Genomic DNA, 18,775 nt, shown 5'->3' with positions numbered 1-18,775 from the left:
GTACAGCTAGCAAGTACGGTCTCCCCAAGAACACAAGTCCGTTCTTTGCTTACTTGGTATTGAGAAACGCCCAGTGTGAAAGAAGCAGACAGGGCACAATAAATGATATATATGGGTGAACAGGGCCATCATCTGTCTTCTTTACATGGCAGTCTGTATGCAATCGGATAGGCAGATCCACGCTATGTTAGAAAGGACAGACTGTAAGTAATATTTGATTACAGACTAGGTCATGGCTGCATGGCCCCTAGAGATGAGTCTTGGTAGTGGTAGATCTTACTAAGTTGCGAAGAAAACCATTTTGAGCCCTATATTGATCACTTTTAGGCCCTCTTATGTATTAAACACAAAGGAATGTCAATTATATACGTCTGTCTTGTTTGTTTGGCCCCTTGGTTGTGGCCTGTGCACGTAGTCCTTTCCAGATTATACGTATTATTCGTCAGCTGTGGGCTAAGAGAGACACATGAGCTTAGAATTGGCAAGGTGACCAGATTCAGAGATCAGGAGACAGATTATTGGCTTCAAATAGCTTGTGTAGTCTCTGACTAACAAACACATCGTGGCAGCTTTCTGTCAGGTGGCTTGAAGCGTGAGTGCAAAACCTGACCGCACCCGTAAAAGCCTGTTTATGGTTTTGAACCGACGAATGATATGTTAATAATTAGCCAATTCAGAAAATGGATTAGATTCTTTCCTTATCAGAAATGTCAACTTTTTCAGAGAAACCTAAAGGTACAACGCAAGTTTACATTTAGTGTTTCTCAAGAAAACACATTGTGTGCACACAACCCTAACCCTAACAAAACAGAGACTCCAACATGGCTACATTGGACTTCGAGTATTTAAAAATTATAGAGTTTTTTAAGCTTTTTCGTCTACCAATATAAACCACAAGCGTCTGTAATTCCTTAAACTTTGTCCCAAAGATAAGTTTATTCTCAGCACATTTAATATTCTCTTTTAAGGCAAGCATGGCCACAGAAAGAAAGAAGTAACCTCTTAAGGCATGCACAGAGGGGAAACAAGTAAAAAAGTTGGTGCTGCCTCTAATTAAATTGCGTTTTTCTCTGTACAGCGTGTCTCTAGCAGAGTGTAGAGCTTAAACTGTTCCGACTAAAAACATGCTGAGAACAGGAGAGAACAAAATGCCTCGGATGTCACACCCTGCCCCGTCCCACCCCGAAGAAAATCAGTTTAACGCACAAAAAAAGAAAGAAAAAACAGATGGTGTTGAAAAATTAATTTGAAAATAAATACGTAAACATTTCAGGCCCATGGCAGAGCAAGGAATAGCTGGAGGGATTGAATCTTAAAGCGACACATTAAGAGTTATGAAGGCAAAGATTGGCGGAATGCCACAGGAGAAGTACGAGGTAACTGATTGGCAAATGGCAAAAAAAATGATTGCCTCGTCAGGGCTGTAATGGTATTGAGCTTGTTTCCCTCTCAGCTTGTGGTGTTTGTGATTTCCCGACTCTGTTTTTCTTCTCACATTTTAATGTTGACATACTGTAATGACGCCTCTGCCATCCCAAAATTACTGTTTAACAGGGTGGGTTTTGGCTGCTCAAGTGATGAAATTAAATGTTAACTTCCCAAGCCAAACGTGTTGGAATGTGCTGCTGCCGAAACAGAACAGTAAATGTAGTGGTTTGGGATTATTCTGTCAAATCTATGGTAAACGCGTCACTTTGAATGATGAAGCTGCACTTTGTGTTCTCTGATTTCTATCTCTAAGTGCCTTTTTGCAGCAGTTTAAAGACAATCTATCAGGCATCTAGCTTGAAACCTAAATTTCTCAGCTCAAGATCCCTACAGTCCTCTTCCACTCATGTTGTTTACTGATCACTTTATTTCCACCGTGGCTCCATGTGGAGGTGTAGGGATATTTCTGTCGTTATGCCCTCCTATGTTTTAAAAACGAATGCAGATCAGCATTAGAATCATTTGTCAAATTTGTCAATTTCATCTGAAGCTAACAGTTAAAATGAGCACCAAGAGAGTCCAGGTCTTAAGGCTGTTTTTTTGTTTCGTTTGTACACAACAGTATGTGTGGGGACATAATCTGCAGTTCATCTTGTGATCCATTCAAAAAAAAAAACACAAACAAAGCAGCTCAAAGCAGCTCTCTATAGCAGCCATAACCAAGAGAAAATGCGCTCTTCCATAAACGTTAATTGTGCCTTTTCTATCCCTTAATCCCTCTGTCCTCATTCCACTTCATCCAACTCCTTTTCTATTTGAGAAACCTGTAGAAATGACCTATTTTTATCCTTCTTTGTTCAGTTTGTCTTTTAATCTTGTAACGCTTTGGCCAGATCAGTGTAGTCTGGAAATAGACATTATCTTGCTCGTTCACTTTCTAACGCGTGGGTGTGCATGTGTGTCTTAATGTGTTATTTTCCTCCCCTGAATCAGGATAAAGACAGACCCATTTGAACATCCTGCTCTCTTCTCCTTCTGCATCTTCTTTAGATGCTTTTGTTTACTTGTTTATTCTTTTCGAGAAAGAAGAGCCACTGCTCTCTGCATCTCACTCAGGGGAAAACACAGTCAAAGCTTTTCCTGGTTTATGCAATCGGTAAAAAAGGGAATTTGAAGTATAGCTTTAAATAACTACTTGCGCCTTCCTCTGTGTAGCTTGTTGTGGTGTAAGAAGCAGTGGCTGATTTTTGAGCTTATTGCTCATTCGTGTGTGTGTGTGTGTGTGTGTGTGTGTGTGTGTGTGTGTGTGTGTGTGTGTGTGTGTGTGTGTGTGTGTGTGTGTGTGTGTGTGTGTGTGTGTGTGTGTGTGTGTGTGTGTGTGTGTGTGTGTGTGTGTGTGTGTGTGTGTGTGTGTGTGTGTGTGTGTGTGTGTGTGTGTGTGTGTGTACTCTAAAAACCTTCCCCGACCCTTCATTTTGTCTCTTATCACTGAAACAAGATTGTGACTTGCTTACTTGTAAAAGTGTGTACAAAGTTGCCTGGATTTTCACACAATCTATTTTAGCAACCAATACACTCCTCCCTAGCATGGGTGACTAACAGCTCCTGTCCTCCAACCTGTCAGACCGTGTCCGACATGTGACATGCAACATGTGAAGCTTTAGTCTGATATCAAAATCTGATTGGTTCCTCTCACTGAGAAAAGCCTGTCCAGCAATCCTTAGCGGTAGCAGACACCTTATTGAATGTTCCAGAATTTTGTACAGAAGAGGCATTTACAGGTGGTTAACATAATATCACAAACACCTGCTTAACTAGTACCATTGCAACAAATGCCAGATTTGAGAAGCTTTAAAAACATTTCTGTTGGTGTATTGGATGCCATGTTGTTGATTATTTTGTCTGCACTCCTTGTATAATATATTTATGATTACAAGCAACTTGTATCACTTCTTCCAACCTCTTAAGATTGCCGCAGCTACAACTGCAGGGTATCTGAGATTAGATTTGCAATTTTGTGCTGCGACCTTGCAAGAACACAGCGTTATTTTCTTAAAATGTCATTTTGATTTGCAAAGGAAGTGCTTTGAATCAAATGAGTTTGACTTGATTGAGTTTATTCTTGTGGGACATATATTGTCTTCTGCGTTCAGGGTCTTAATATATGAGAAAAAATGTTCCCATTTTGCTTTTCTAGATCTGTGGCATGAGTGGAATGATTTAGCATTTTCTAAACTTTTAGAAGGCTGGATACTACTAGATTATGCTACAAGTTTGCTGGAGTTCAGGGAATATTTGTCAGCTTTCCCTGTCAATTTTTCTCTTTTTGATCTTTCCTCTCCCCTGTCTTCCTCCTATTACCGCTGTCTAGCCTCTGGCTTATTGTTGACTGTATTTCTTGGCTCTCTTAGGATTTGCCACTGTGAAGGGGATGACGAGAGTCCTCTGATCACACCATGCCACTGCACAGGGAGCCTGCGCTTCGTCCACCAGTCCTGTCTACAGCAGTGGATCAAGAGCTCCGACACCCGCTGCTGTGAGCTCTGTAAATATGAGTTCATAATGGAGACCAAGCTCAAACCGCTGCGTAAGGTAAGACCATTTGGATGTGCACATATGTTTCTGAAGTCAATTAATGCACACGTTCTTTAGTTCAGCCTCAGTTGATGAATTCAAGATGTCTTTGCAGCTCAAGAGTATCCAAATGTAAAGAGATATTTCACTGTTGGAAAGATGAATATATCTTTAAATGGGGTCACTTATGTTGTAGAAATGTGAAAAAAAATTCAAAATAGGTGCCTTCTAGGCCGAAAAAAGACAGAAAATGTGTCAAAAGAGTCCACTAGCAAGCCACGCCTACCGAACGCCTACAGTGAGGCATTCAACTCACTGTGACTCAAGTGGTGTCACACATTTAAATTATATAAAAACAACATTATATAAAAAACAACTTACTAACTCACACTCACACATTACACACACATTATAGGCTCTGTTAGCTTCAGCTAACGCAATGGTAGCATTAGCGCTCCAAGTGATGTAAACAAAGAGTATAAACACAGCTGTGAATTTGCGTGGAATGACGAAGGGTTGGCGTTTAACAGTCAATAACTCCACCAGCGGTTAGCAGTAGTTGGATAAAAGCACTCCACTTCTGCACCAGTCTGTGTCTGTGTTAACACAGCCCACCTCCACGAGTCTTACCCGCCAGAGCAGCATCTGTTCGGAAGGCCACATAAAGCATGGTCATTCAAAAATACTACCTCGTTTCTAATCAAGAAGTATCCCTTTTAATTTAAAGGCTTCAGAGGCAGTACACTCCCATTTAAAAAGTCTTATCAGTCACTGTGGCCTGGAGATAGCAGGACACTGTAATTAAAATTACTCCACCCTTCATTAGCAACACAAAGGGCCTTCAACACATGCTCCGCTGTTAATAGCTTCTGAATCCCACTGATGAACATTGAAATTGTTCACGTATGAGCATGCAGAGCTGAGTTGAGTATTTCAGGCTTGGTGTGAAGTGTTCATTAAAGATGCAGAAAAAGAAGTGACCCTGCAACAGTTTCATCACTAAATACAGAGGAATGTATTTTGGATGTTGGGACATCCTGAAGAGCTTATTTAAAAACTGATTAAGTATTTTGTGTTTTCTTTGTATCGGGGGGCTCATTTCCTGATTATGTATTGTGAAGCCAGTGAAGACAAGGCACCAGGCCTCTGTGTGCTGCCAGCTGTATGCCAATTTTCTTCTGTCTTGCTCGCCATGCCAAGAAACGTTATGTAGCATTGGATCTTGATCACAGAAGCTGAATGCTCTCCATCCAATATTTTGCCCACACTCTGAGCTGCTCCAGAAAAGAGAGGCAGCAATTGAAGTGCTTTAAGTTTAAAGTGTGTTTGAAAGCTTTGGTCTTTGTGTATAAATGTATTGTTGACCTTCCTTTGTCCTCTCCTTCTCTCTGCCGCAGTGGGAGAAGCTGCAGATGACGGCGAGCGAGAGAAGGAAGATCATGTGTTCGGTCACCTTCCATGTCATCGCCATCACCTGCGTGGTATGGTCGCTCTACGTCCTCATCGACAGAACAGCGGAGGAAATCAAACAAGGTCAGCGCAGACTCCGATGCACACGCAAACACACGCAAAAGTGTGAAGGTAACGCCGTTGTCTGTGCTGGATGTAGTGCTAGATGTTGACCATTATCCACAATCTTACATCATACATATACAGTATTTATGAAAAGATTGAGCCTTTCAGCGAGAGGTTATTACTGCTGGGTAAGGTGACCCTTACCTTTTTAAAAGTGTGTGTGTACGGTTGTGTGGTTGTTTTTGTGTGTGTGTGTGTGTGTGTGTGTGTGTGTGTGTGTGTGTGTGTGTGTGTGTGTGTGTGTGTGTGTGTGTGTGTGTGTGTGTGTGTGTGTGTGTGTGTGTGTGTGTGTGTGTGTGTGTGTGTGTGTGTGTGTGTGTGTGTGTGTGTGTGTGTGTGTGTGTGTGTGTCAGAAAATGATTTGGTACATAGTGTGTGTGCAGTTAGTAACAGCTTGGTGCATGCATGTTTGTGGCAAAGACAGCACAAATCTGAGCACACAATGTTATTAATGTTTTATTTCTGTTAAGAAATTGTAAAGGAATAATTTGACATTTTGGCTAGCTAATACTCTTATTTGCATTATTGCTGAGAGTTAGATGAGACAATTTACACCACTCTCATGGCTTCTTGCTAAATATGAAACCTATTGTTAGGGTTGCCACTGCAGGCTGACCAACTGGTGTGTCATCCTAGATGCATTCATACATAGAAAGAAGAGAGAGTCGCAAACATTTCATTCCAAAAGTTTACTTGATCATTTGTCCATAAATACACAAAATGTTTTCAGTCATACGGCCTTCATCGGTGTGTAGATAGGAAGCTACAGCAGGTTGGCAGATTTGGTCACCAATTGTTTTGTAGTGTTATGTGTATGTGCCGAACTTTGACCTGTTGCTGACCCCACACTAGGAGAGCATGTGGTTAGTTAGTGTTCTTTTAAAGTGTTAGAGGAAATTGTGACTACAGTAAAGCCCTTTAGTGGCCCCCAGAGTCTAGGCTCCTCCTTACATCTATTATTGACCGAATTGGTCCGCAGCACTGAGTCACGGACAGATTGTGCCATCCTCAGAAGGCTGCTTGAATGATGAGCTGTTGTATCTTCCGCTGGCACTGCATCTGCTGCCACTCACTCCTCTCTGGCATATTCACTGCTTCAGAGACAGCGTACAGAAGGAAGAGCAGGCTGTGTCTGTTAAGCCCAACCTGATGATTCAGACTCGTTTGAGTCCCTGAGGGCTGTCACGTCCAATCACCATGGTGATGCCAAGTAGCTGCTCACCAGTCCTGTTTGTCCTCTGCCACGGTTATGTTTTTCTCTCAATTTGCTTGCAAATAATGCAACAGAGTTAGAGCTAATACGTCTTGAAATGTATTCCATTGTCTACTTTGATTTGTGAAGCAGATTTTATGTTTATGATTGCATGATGAATTTCATTTAACTGTAATATTGCACTTTATTTTTCAAATTCTGCGCTTTTCTATCAATCTGTTTGTGTGTCTTACATGATACTTACACTTTTTTTACCCATGCAGCCGGAAGAATCCCAGGTAAACCTTTCAACTTTGACCTTCTTTCCACTTTCCAAATGTGTTTTCCCTGTCAGCTTTTCTGTGTCCAGTTCTTTTCCAACTTCACTTTACACCCCTTTCCTTCCCTTGTCTGCCTTGATTTCAGGATAAAAATGCTTCTTCACCCTTAAAGACCACACTGCTTCACTGAATGTTCCAACGAAATAACGCAGAAAGACAATGACCGAGCAACATGCTGTGATTTATTGTCTGTGTTGAACTCTGTGACTTTTTTGATTAAAACAAATCTTCAAACATTCTCACACACAACAAACATGTTAATCTCTTCTCATAAAGTTGTATAAGCATAGTAAGTATTACCATATAAAGTATACTATGTCAACCTTGTGTGAATTGGTATTCTTCCCATTATATGAGGCATTTTTGTATTTCATTACTTAAACCTACTTCTATAATCAACATTAGGATTTAGTCATTCAGTTGTGGACCTTCCTTGTCCTTCCTGATATGTAATGGGCAACATAAAAAGACTGAACAGCTGCAGGTTAGCGTTGTATTTTCAAATTACTTAGTACTATATATAGTACTATAGATTTTTTTTTTTTTGTTCTCCTTTTTGTTTTTTGAATGTCCTCTTTCTGCCTCTTAGTGCTGCAGCTCGTCACCAATATTTACACTGTCCGTAATTGCATATCTTTTACCTTTTACATGAAGCCCTATGTTCAAAGGTTTTGCAATTCAGAAATACTACGGCTGCTTAGAGACCATAGAAATGTTTTTGCACGGTTTAAGAAATTTACTACAAATCATCATTCTCCAAAGCCTGCTGTAGTGTTGTAGTTTTTTGTTAGTGGTGTTCCCGCTTTTCAAGCAATCCTTTTGTTTCTTATCGTTATATATCATTGTTGTGCAGACTGATCTGAAAATGAATGGGCGGTTAACAATAAAATCCTCACGGTATTTTATGTCACATTATCAATGTACTGTATGTAAGTAGTGCATTTTCTGGGCAATAAATTAAGGATTAATCTAATTCAGTGAATTGAATATCTGAAAAATCTTTACTACATTGATGTAAAAGTATAAAGTAATGCAAATATTTCCCAACTTGTTTGCATTTTATTTTGCAGTGCGTTTGACTGGTGTATGTGTTCTTTTTTGGTCTGCTCTCTGTTCCTCAGGGATCCTGGAATGGCCTTTCTGGACCAAGCTGGTGGTGGTGGCAATCGGCTTTACGGGTGGACTAGTGTTCATGTACGTCCAGTGCAAAGTCTACATCCATCTATGGAGGAGACTCAAGGCTTACAACCGTGTCATATACGTCCAAAACCGGCCAGACACGTGTAAAAAACTGGCGCTGGAGAAGCTGCCAATCATGGAGCCGAATCTGGAGAGCAAGGAAGCTCTGGCGCCCAACCAGTCGGACACAAACTCCTCCCATTACACAGAGACAGAGGACTACAGTATGGAGGTGCTTCATGTGTGACCCAGTCTCAGTCCATGCTATTGGTTGTCCTACTTATCCTACACACAAGCAGGCCCATAGTGAAGAGCAGCCGTCGTGGAAATGCTCGGTGACCGAGGAATAACCACACACTCCCCTTTTTCTGATCTCAGACTGACCCACTGTCCTCCTCTGGTCGTCTTATATTTCCAAAACTCCATCCACAGAGACTGACGGACCATGACTATTTTCTTCCATCCACATTCCTCCTATCAGACCATATCCCTCCCTCCACCTGAACTCTCAATCCACACTCCGCCTCTCATATTTCCCAGGACCGGACAGTTTTTACTGACTTCTGTAAATGTGTGAAGAGGCCTGGAGCATACCACTGTACAGAGAGATACCAGCACACACAAACACACACACATACGCACACACACACGCACACACGCGCACACACACACACACTTAGACACACACACAAACACACATACACACACACACTTTTTCTCTCTCTATCTCTCTCTCTTTCTTTCTCTCGTATGTACACCTCTGGGAGAGCAAGACTGAGACAAATGGACTCACAAACGGCTCTGGATGTCTATATGTCTCTTATGTGTGGTTTCTTTGCTTGTGTTGTTTGTTAGATTTGTTTGTTTTTACCTCCTGTGAGTCGTCTTGGGCAAACCTGCCATGGATCAGTATGTAGCGCCGCATGTAGGATCTCTGGAACATTCCAGCTACTGCCATCTCTGATGCTGTAATCTGTCAGCTCTGAGCTGGTCTGGATCCGACCCGGCCTTTATCTGGACATGCATCAAAGCACTTTTGTTTTTTAGTTCCCACAACAAATCCCCTCCCTTCCTCTTGCTACTCTTTTTTATTTTAATATGAATCAAGTCTTATTGTATATGTTGTACATGGGGGAGAGCACATTCAAACTTTGAACTCTGGTTTTAATTGACATTTCCTTCAACACACATAAACATATATAGTAACCCTCCCATGGATGACAACAAAGGAATTGGGGGTTAAAAATGGAATCATGCTGAAAGAAACATTTGAGTGTTTTAGTTAAAATAGACTAAATGAGTTTTGAATATGACGGCTCAAAGCTCTAATGCAGATCATGGAAAATGCAGCCACATAACTTCTCTACCACAACATGAACTTTCTGAAGGCTTTGAGAATGTTAACACCATTTTTTTACTGTTACACACACAATAATTGCGAGATTATTTCCATGTCTTGAGAACATTACAAGAGCCTTTGGGCATAAACAGCGCCGCTCATGTTTTTCTATCATGCGAATGACACAGTATTTAAAGTGTGATATTCCATGTGCAGTTTTTAATATGTTGATTTGTTTGCTTAGTCACGAGATGTGCCCTGAGAAATCCACAGCTGCCTATATATAGTCTGTCTTCCAATTGCTCCCATTCTGCAGGCAGTACGTTGATTGATCCCTTCATGGATAGTTTTGATTTAGAAGCAGGCTGACTGTGTGTATTTGAGTTGGCTGCTCAAAATAGGCACATTTAGTATAAGGTAATGGCTTGGATGTTTACACATGATGTACTGTATAGGATCATTGCTGAGCATTCCAGGCAAGCAGAAGCCTGTTTCAGCAAAAGTGTCTTCTTTCTTCTTGCCAGACTCTTATCACATGGTTTTTTTTTTTTTTTTTTTTTTTTTGTATATCATCTGTCCTCAGATAAAACATATTGCTTGAACAGCTTTTTTTTTCATTTTTGAAAGGAAGCACAGTGAAGCACAGTTTAAATTCTGCAACTGCAGTATATCAACATTCAGGATGATTTTGAGTTTTTAGAGTTTAACATTTTGGGTTGTCACATTTATTAACAATCCGTTTAATTTGCCATAAACAAAATGCAATTTGCTGCCTGTGACAGTATGCATCATCTTTTATTGAGGAGCTGACTGGAGAGCCGCCTGCTGGTGAGAAGCTGAAGGTGCAGTCTGAAGTAGGCAGCTGTTGATTTCTCAGAGCGATGTGTTTTTGGGCTTACAGTCATTGTAAGTGCTTTGTGTATGTGGGAGCACAGTGATGCCAGGCTCATGTTGAGCCACACAGCCATTCCAACACACACATTTTAAAAAAAAACTGTCTTTGATACCAGTATACCAATGATGGTCCACCAACATATGTGACAACTACTGCTCAGCAGCAGCAGCAATAAATTAAATCTGTGCTTTGTTTTTCCAACAGTTCATACCGTACTTGTGTATATACCCCACGGTGACTTGAGATATGGAGTCTAATATAATTTTAATACATAACATGAGCCAAGGGAGTTGTGTGTCAAGTTGGATTAAGACCTAGTAACGAGAAGCTTCTCTGAAACTTTGATACCTGCAAGGCTCAGTGCAATTAGACAGATAAAAAGTGCAATTACCCTTTTGTTGATGTTCTATTCTCTAGTTATGTAATGGTGTTTAATGTCCAGGGTGTCTTCTGGGTATAAAATGATTATTTCTTCATTTTGTGTTGTATTTATTTTTAAAAGAAAACCGAGTACAATGTTTTCATTAAAAAAAAGATATATACATATATATCCTTTCATTAGTAGTTTTATGCAACTTACACTCTTTTATCTCCCAGGACATCACTTTCAGTCTTTGTTTTGCACTTTGGATACCTTAATTTCCAGAACTTAATGTGAACATCTATTCGACCATCTTGCTTTTTTAAATTGCTTGATAAATATTGTTTTGCAGAATATTGACATTTAACCGCAGCATTAAATTTAAACATTTCATCTTTTCCCATAAACAACATGGGATACTTAGGCATGTAGTTTCTTTGAGATGGTAGATAAAAAAATGTAGAAATGCTTCTTTTTTTATTTTCTACTCATAGGAGCTGGCTCCTTTCATGAAGTCTGAGACAGAAGTTTTGAGGCCACTTTAGGACAACTTTGCAAGCAGGCATGTTCCTCTCTGATAGCCTTGTCTTTTTTTTTTCTTGGTGTCTAATCCTTAACTGATTTCTTAATTTTATAATCCCATTGAGCAGCACATCGACTGAGAAGTAAAGATACGTTCTCTGCCTTGCTGTCCCAGTATTTTTGTCTAGATTTTTCTGTCTGTCTTACATCTGAACATGTCTGGGAATGGTGTAACTTGCATAAAGCTACATTTGTTTACTACTGACTGGACTTGAACCTATATGACTGTTCCCCTGTCTTATGATATCATTCCACAAGTCTGTCTGTGAATTTATTTTGGAATAGTAATTGTAAAAAATTGGTAAAAGTACTTATGTTTTTAAAAGAAATATTGATGTGTTTTCAGTTTATTTTGCCATTATCAAACAAAGTATGTAGACTTAAAAAGAACAACCAAATAAAAATGAAGTTACTTTTAACACTTGGCGTCTTTTTCAGTTAAAATGTTCTGAATTTAAATGGGAAGGTAAGAGGACTTCTTATTGCCACTGTGAGAAGATTACTGTTTTAGTATTTTCAGATGTTGAGCAGTTTACCATATTCTGTTAAATCCTCCACTATACTATGAAAAAGGAGCACAGAAATGACACTGCAGCAAGAAATGAAAACATTTTAATTACAGACTCTTTGTCACCCAATTAGTGACAACAACAAAAGAATTGACTTTTTGGACAGCACATATGCATTTGCATCTATTGAAGTATCAAAATCACACACTCAGGTGACAAACCATTTATTAACAGCATATGTATCCAGCTCAGTAATAGCATAGCTTCAAGGTGCTATTTGCAAAATATCAAGTAGCGACGCTGTTTGGGATTTTGTCTGGGGACATGTTGTAGTAAGGCAGCTTCTTTCCGTCATTCCTCTTCTTGATGGAGCTGCTTATCTCTGCCAGCTGAATTCTGAACTCCTTCATGGCCGCCTTTACCGGCTTCTCTATGAAATGCTCATCAGGATACATGCCCAGGTACAGCTGGAGGGAGACAGGCCATTCAGCCAGGAGGCTTCTTGTAAAATTTGAAATTTATTTGGACTGTTCCTTAAAACAACCCTGTGTGTGAGTGTGTGTCTGTGTGTATGTGTTTGTGTGTGTCAGTGTCACACACAGTGTACCCTTTCCGTACCTCGCCCTCCTGGTACTGGCTGAGGGCCCAGACGGCCCCCAGGTGCCAGCTGGAACGTCCACGATCAGGGAGGCTCTCGATGATCAAATTCACATTTGCCAGGCCTTTCTTGTTGGGTGGGGGCCTTCTCATGGTAGATGGAGCATTGGGGATCCAGGAATACCAGTCATACTACACAATGTACACAAAGATATACAGTACATGCATGCAGTACAGCACTCATCTGACAGCTATAATTAGTTACATTACAGGTTAAGAGTTTACATAAAAAAAAGAATATTCAATGTATCATTAAAAAACAAACTACTGGAATCCAACCATTCTTTTGTCAACCACTGTCACAAAGTACTGGACAAAACTAACTTATTGTATTTAAAGTAGTTTAAACTAGCTTGGTAAAATGCTACTTATCTAGGCATCAGTATTAGCAGTTCAATAGTGTTAGATGACAATATATCAGTCCCAGGGACTGTTTTTAGGTTTTTCAAATTCTGTTACTTTTACATTTTGATTACAGATTATTTTATATATTCTATGAATGTCAGGTTCCCTGCTAATCTATTACTTACCTGTCCAAAGTTGATTGCTGCATGCTGAGATGAAGCAGTGAACACAATGGCGGTCAGATACTCTATCAGCTCCTTACGCGATTTCAGGGACTTTGGAAACTCTGTACACAGATTGAATTGACAAAGTGAGCTTTTACAAAAAAAAGACCCTTGCACAATGCAGGTAGTAGAGAAATGCAGAAATGTCATTACAACACTGAAGCAGTGACACCATCACACTACTGTGGCTTCCTGTTCAAACCCTCAAACCATTTGTCTATGACAGAAAAGATTTGAATTTGTAACGCTATCAGTTTCCTGTCGTAACTGTCTTCTCCAAAAACCCTGCACTAATAAAAAATAGTGAAGGTTGAGTGAGCTGCTTCTCTCCTTGGGAAAAGAAGCTTTACACATTGTCTAGGTGCCGCATTTTGGACAGGACATCTGTAATGTGTACCCACCGCAGTGATCAAAGTCCTGCATACCAAAGCTGCACACATCTTTAATAAAGGCCTGGATTTCTTCGTCTTCCTGCACCGTCTCATCGCTGGTGTAGTAAATATGCACCACATCGGACACAAAACTGCAGAAAACAGGACATCAGTAAATAGGGGGAAATGCTGCAAACTCTCTTTCACACACACACAATGATAGAAATGTTCCCACACTATTTATACTTTGTTTTGACTGTTTTCTGTCCCTTAGACACACAAACTATTCCTTATTGGCATCCATAAATATCTTAAAAAGCATTGTTCCTCACTTCTTTGTAGCCTCCCACACCTTGTAGCCATCGTCTCTGTAGAAGTAGGTGGGCAGCTCCTCCTTGTTGTCCACACCGCGGGCCTGAATAATGTTTGGGAAGCACAGAGACCTGAAGGTCAGAGACTTCACGGCCTTCTGGATCAGCTGGACGTGACCACCTCCACCTGTTGCGTTAGCCTTGACGAGGATGGAGAAGATAAAGCATCATCACATGTCGCTCATTATTCCTGCAGCAATGATTGTGCTTCTCAGTGTCAATTTAAAACAAAGCATCTAGATATTACTGACATAGTCATTTTGTGATTACAATTTTTTAATGGGTGGGAATTGGCTTTTTTTTTTAAAACTTTTTATCCAGCACATTGTTTGCTTTTATCTTGCTTTCAACTAAAAAATAAAAAGCCCAAATTAACTGAAGGTTAAAAAAAGATTGAGTTGAGTTTGTAAAGTTTGTCCCTTGATTTTGTGTTCACAAACTCACCTTGTCAAAGATGCCACACTCGCAGATGAGCTGTTCTCTGGCCTTGGTGTTGATAGCGATGGTAAATCGAATGTGTGGGATAAGCAGCTAGAAGGAACATCAATCCATAAATCAATCAATCACTCAATCAATCAATCAGTTAGTTAATGAGTCTGTGTTTTACCTTGTAGACAGGGTGAACAGCAGGGAGCTGTCTGTACATGGCAATGGCAAACACCTCTGTCACCAAATGAGTCCTGAGCAGGTGTGTGATGTTCTGGTGGTGATGGAAGTCAGCTGAGCGGACCCAGATCTTAGCCAGCAGCCAGTCGTACTGACCATCAGTGGGTAGAAAGATTGGATTATCTTCACCTGGAGTCTGCCCAAGCTAGGAAAAGATGGAGGATGAGGGAGAAGCAGGAAGAAGAGGAGAAATGTTCCCCTTGTTGTGTCACATACACTTGCTGCTGCTCAACATCCCCGTACCTGTATGGCTATGGGCAGAATCTTGTTCTGAGTAGTCTTGTAGAGCAGACAGAGCGGGGCTGCCAGGTACTGCAGCGTGCATGGGTCTGTGCTGTTAGGACTGATGCCTTCCAACACCTCATAGTCCACTATGTACATGTTACCTGCCTGGAGACAGAACATCGATTCACATTGTACTTCAGTAGGTGATTTCAAGAGAGACATGTAACTTTTAAGATAAGATAATAAGATAATTTGTTTATTAGTCCCCAATGGGGAAATTACTGCACTACACTCTGTGTACACACTTTTTGTTAGTACTCACACACAGGCCTGAAATACACACACATGCTCAGGGCCTATACATGCACTATACATGGAGAGATGTCAGAGTGAGTGGGCTGCCAGCTGAACCAGCGCCCTGAGCGGTCGGGGGGGGGGGGTACGGTGCCTTGCTCAAGAGCACCTGGCAGTGCCCAGGAGGTGAACTGGCATCTCTCCAGCCACCAATCCACGCTCCCAACTTTTTGGGTCCATACGGGGATTTGAACCAGTGACCCTCCGGTTCCCAACCCAACTCCCTATGGACTGAGCTACTGCCAATAGATTCATTAATCTATTAATAGAATAATAATAAAATTAATAGATTCACAAAGACAGACACAACAATGTCTACCTCTATCTCCTGCTCCAGAGTCAGCTCCCTCTCCAGGCTGACAGAAACCATCTCATGAGTGACGGGAAACTTCTCGGGAAGTTTGGTGCACTTTTTGATCATTACCGGGTTGCAACCATTAAGAAATTGGTACCCAAACATGAAGTCCTCCTTCCAGTGTTGCATCACATACTCTGAATATAATATAAAATAATATAAAATAATATAATTTAATATGATATGATATAATGTAACATGTTATAATATAATATGAGATAATGTTATATAACATGATATAACATAATATAATATATTGTAATATCATATACTATCTTATAAGATCATATGATACATTAGGCTGACCTGAGATTGTGTTTTTGATTCTCACAAAGATCTTCTCAAAGTCAGCAAAGTCGCTCCAAGAAGACTGGAACATGTGCATGAACTGGTTCACAAACAGGTTCTCTATTCTGGAAATTCATAGTTATCATCATCATCATCATCATTATCATCATCATCATCATCATCATAATATTTGTCACCACATTCATTTCAAAGGGATCAAAGTATCTGAATTCTGATGCATTTCTGCACAATATGTCAATTAAACACCGCAATTAAAAATGAATTTTGGAAAAGAAAAGGTTGTGTTATGCTGCAACTTTTCTTCCATAATTTCTGTCCACACATACGCAGCATTTTTGTCAACACCTTTGAAGCTCCCTTTGCCAAATTGTGACTCATTTTTCTCCATCTCACCTACTTCTCTAGTCCACAAATCGTTATCATACATCATTTTCAAAGCTTTGTCATTCGTTATTTAGCAATACTACTGCATGATGCAACAGCGTTGTGGATCAGTTTTGTGTTATTATGTTTACGTGCTAGCTATCAAGGCCTTCATAACAGCTCAATGCAAATTTTCCCTGGTGATAAACACACAGAGACACCTCGTTTTTTCCAGGAAACCCTGAGTACAGAAAATAGAAGCATGTTATCAGACGGGAGTTTAACATCTGATCATGAAAACTTTGCATCGAAAAACAGCTCTGAAGTTAAAGCTCCACTGACAGAGGGGCAGTAGCTGTCCTCACAATTACAGTGAACCTGTTAAAGCTTTACTACAGCAGGCTGTTAGAGGGAGCACGTACGCCTTACTGTAGTTCAGTACAAAGTCCACTCCCTTTTCAGTGTCAAACTGGATGTCCCGGGGCAAATCCTTGTGTCTGTTAGCATCTATGCTCATGGGGAAGCCTGGCTGCCACTCCTTCCATCTATAAAGGACAACAGAGATGTTAGTGAGCAGCCCCTGCCTCCAGTTACACACAACACAATCCCAAACTGCATGTGTAGAGTGAACTAGCCTGTAGGTTTTTCTCCTCATGTCCAGCTCTTTTTGTCTGTGCTGCTTGACCATACTGGTCTTATCATCCTGAGGAAGATGTGCTGCAACAGACACAGGACAAAGGGGATGGCTTCTACTTTTAGACTCTGACTTATGACAAAGAAAAAGACAGGCAGTCTGTTTTGCAAACAAAAATAAAAAAATGAACTGACGTACCTCTTCCATCCCGTAGCACAACTTCTTTTTCATCCACCAGCCATCGGAAGCAGGGAAACTCCACATAGTCTCCAGATGGAGTCTTGACTGTGATGTACCTGCAGTACCAGTCATCCTGCACCCAGTACTTATTCTTCTCAATCTTTACCAACACTATCTCACCCAGGTCCTCCCCAACCCTCACGTCATAGGAGTCAACCTGCAAGGAAATCAGCAAGCTAAATGAACAAGCTGGGAAAAAATGAAATAGGTGTGTATTTGAGTGTAGTTAAAGTTTTGTTTCATCGTGAGTAAGCATTTTTGTCTAAAGGGGAAACACATTTCACATGTCACCACATTGAAATCGCAATGTGGAGTGGAGCAATGTCCAAACTGCAGGAGGGAGCTAAATTTGTTAAAGGCAAAATATGTGTCCAAATACTATTCTGAACTAAGTGTTGTGGTGCTGCAAAGATATCCCAGCCTATTTAATAATACAGACCTAAGAAAAATGTTTTCGTTTGGTACCGATCCCCACTAAATCGCACAATGATGTTTAAATTTGAATGAAATTAAGAATAATAAATATGCATAAATGAAAATTTCCTCCAATATTGTGAAATATATTGCAATCGCATTATCTGTCAAAATAATCGCAATTACATATTTTCCTCATAGCGTGCAGACCTAAAAACAAGTTTGAAATATGCAATGGAGAGAAAGTTGTAGGAAGCTAACATATTTATGACTTTAACATTTTGTATTATGTTATGATAAAACATTATTTAGCTCAATAAAATCTCTTTTCATATATTACATTTCAGGTTTGCATTGGACAACAGGTAAAACTTGCATCTCACTTCCATTTACAATTTAAGTTTTAATTTAAAACATTAAGGATGCTAAGTGGATGCTAAATATTGTTTTAATACCGGATCAGACCTCAACTCAAGGGCCACTTCTTTAGAATTAGTTTGAAACATTCCAATATCAACTGATGGAAGTAGTGATCTTAAGAATACATTTTGGTGACATTGTAGAAGGACCTCTACTTTGCTAATGTTGAATCCCTGAACAGTTTACAGTAAATTATAAAAGATCAAATAACAAAAGCTACTTATATTTTCCATTAAAATCTGCTATATGTTAACAGCAGCAAGTCATTTAGAGTAGACTTCTTTTTTTCTTTTTCTTTTTATCTTCCATCCAGAATTAAATTTGAAAAACAAAACAGAAATAACAACTCTGGAGGAACTTCTTCCTCTTTTCCATTAACATGCAAAAAACCTAACCGAGCATTGTAGTTGTTGAAACCATTCTCACCACTCACCCGAAATTTAAAATGTGTGTTACAAAATCTTCCTCACAGCTCTACAGTAGTGCAGTAACATCACTTACCGCCCCCCTCTCAAAGTCATTGTACAGAGCTTTGTCCAGCAGCGTTCTCTCGCTGCATCCCTCCGTTCCCACCAGTGTGATGTAGATATAATCATCCGTCCCTGCAAACCACTGGCTCCCGGTGGAAACAGTCACTGTGTAAGTAGGCATGGCGGTCCCACAGGTCCAAACGCCAAAGGCAAGTTTCCCCTTCTTGTTCAAACCTATTTATTTCACTGATGTCTACTTCTCCCTATTACCCTTGCACAAACAATACAAATGTGTAATCAGGCAAAAGAGGGGGGTGTAAAACACGGCTCTCCACCCACTATAAATGAGGTCAGAATATAATACCACTGCCCTTCCTAGATG

The 18,775-nt window shown here is 40.2% G+C and overlaps 2 protein-coding genes across 8 annotated transcripts in view; one reads left to right on the top strand and one right to left on the bottom strand.

Moving 5' to 3' along the window:
• march8 (membrane-associated ring finger (C3HC4) 8) overlaps positions 1 to 11,885 on the top strand; it is a 68,630-nt gene extending 56,745 nt beyond the window's left edge. For 5 of the 7 annotated variants that reach the window (XM_034897895.1, XM_034897896.1, XM_034897898.1 and 2 more), the window contains 4 exons: positions 3,840 to 4,020; positions 5,400 to 5,535; positions 7,054 to 7,068; positions 8,232 to 11,885. In XM_034897895.1, coding sequence (XP_034753786.1) covers positions 3,840 to 4,020; positions 5,400 to 5,535; positions 7,054 to 7,068; positions 8,232 to 8,536 — 637 coding nt within the window. In that variant the 3' untranslated portion in view covers positions 8,537 to 11,885. The remainder of the gene's footprint in view (positions 1 to 3,839; positions 4,021 to 5,399; positions 5,536 to 7,053; positions 7,069 to 8,231) is intronic. The other 2 variants (XM_034897902.1, XM_034897899.1) reach the window with 1 other exon arrangement.
• Positions 11,886 to 12,129: 244 nt separating this feature from the next.
• alox5a (arachidonate 5-lipoxygenase a) lies at positions 12,130 to 18,677 on the bottom strand. Its single transcript, XM_034898555.1, has 14 exons — positions 18,425 to 18,677; positions 17,048 to 17,246; positions 16,851 to 16,932; positions 16,638 to 16,760; positions 15,850 to 15,956; positions 15,508 to 15,680; positions 14,853 to 14,999; positions 14,551 to 14,754; positions 14,388 to 14,474; positions 13,905 to 14,083; positions 13,603 to 13,724; positions 13,163 to 13,263; positions 12,594 to 12,764; positions 12,130 to 12,442 (listed from the first exon to the last, which is right to left on the bottom strand). Exons 1-14 carry the CDS (start codon positions 18,572 to 18,574, stop codon positions 12,263 to 12,265), a joined length of 2,025 nt encoding a protein of 674 aa, XP_034754446.1. The 5' UTR covers positions 18,575 to 18,677; the 3' UTR covers positions 12,130 to 12,262.
• Between the last annotated feature and the right edge of the window lie 98 nt (positions 18,678 to 18,775).

This window comes from Etheostoma cragini, chromosome 17, assembly GCF_013103735.1.
Source record: "Etheostoma cragini isolate CJK2018 chromosome 17, CSU_Ecrag_1.0, whole genome shotgun sequence".
Lineage (NCBI taxonomy): Eukaryota > Metazoa > Chordata > Actinopteri > Perciformes > Percidae > Etheostoma > Etheostoma cragini.
Note: the sequence above shows the minus strand (reverse complement) of the source record. Positions and strands in the feature narration are given on the sequence as shown.

Excerpts from the sequence above, each read along its gene's own strand:
- alox5a (XM_034898555.1), bottom strand. The coding sequence starts at position 18,574 with ATGCCTACTTACACAGTGACTGTTTCCACCGGGAGCCAGTGGTTTGCA. Across the intron at positions 16,761-16,850 it reads ATGAGGAGAAAAACCTACAG|ATGGAAGGAGTGGCAGCCAG; the intron begins GCTAGTTCACTC and ends TGTCCTTTATAG. Across the intron at positions 12,443-12,593 it reads GCCAGTACCAGGAGGGCGAG|CTGTACCTGGGCATGTATCC; the intron begins GTACGGAAAGGG and ends GTCTCCCTCCAG.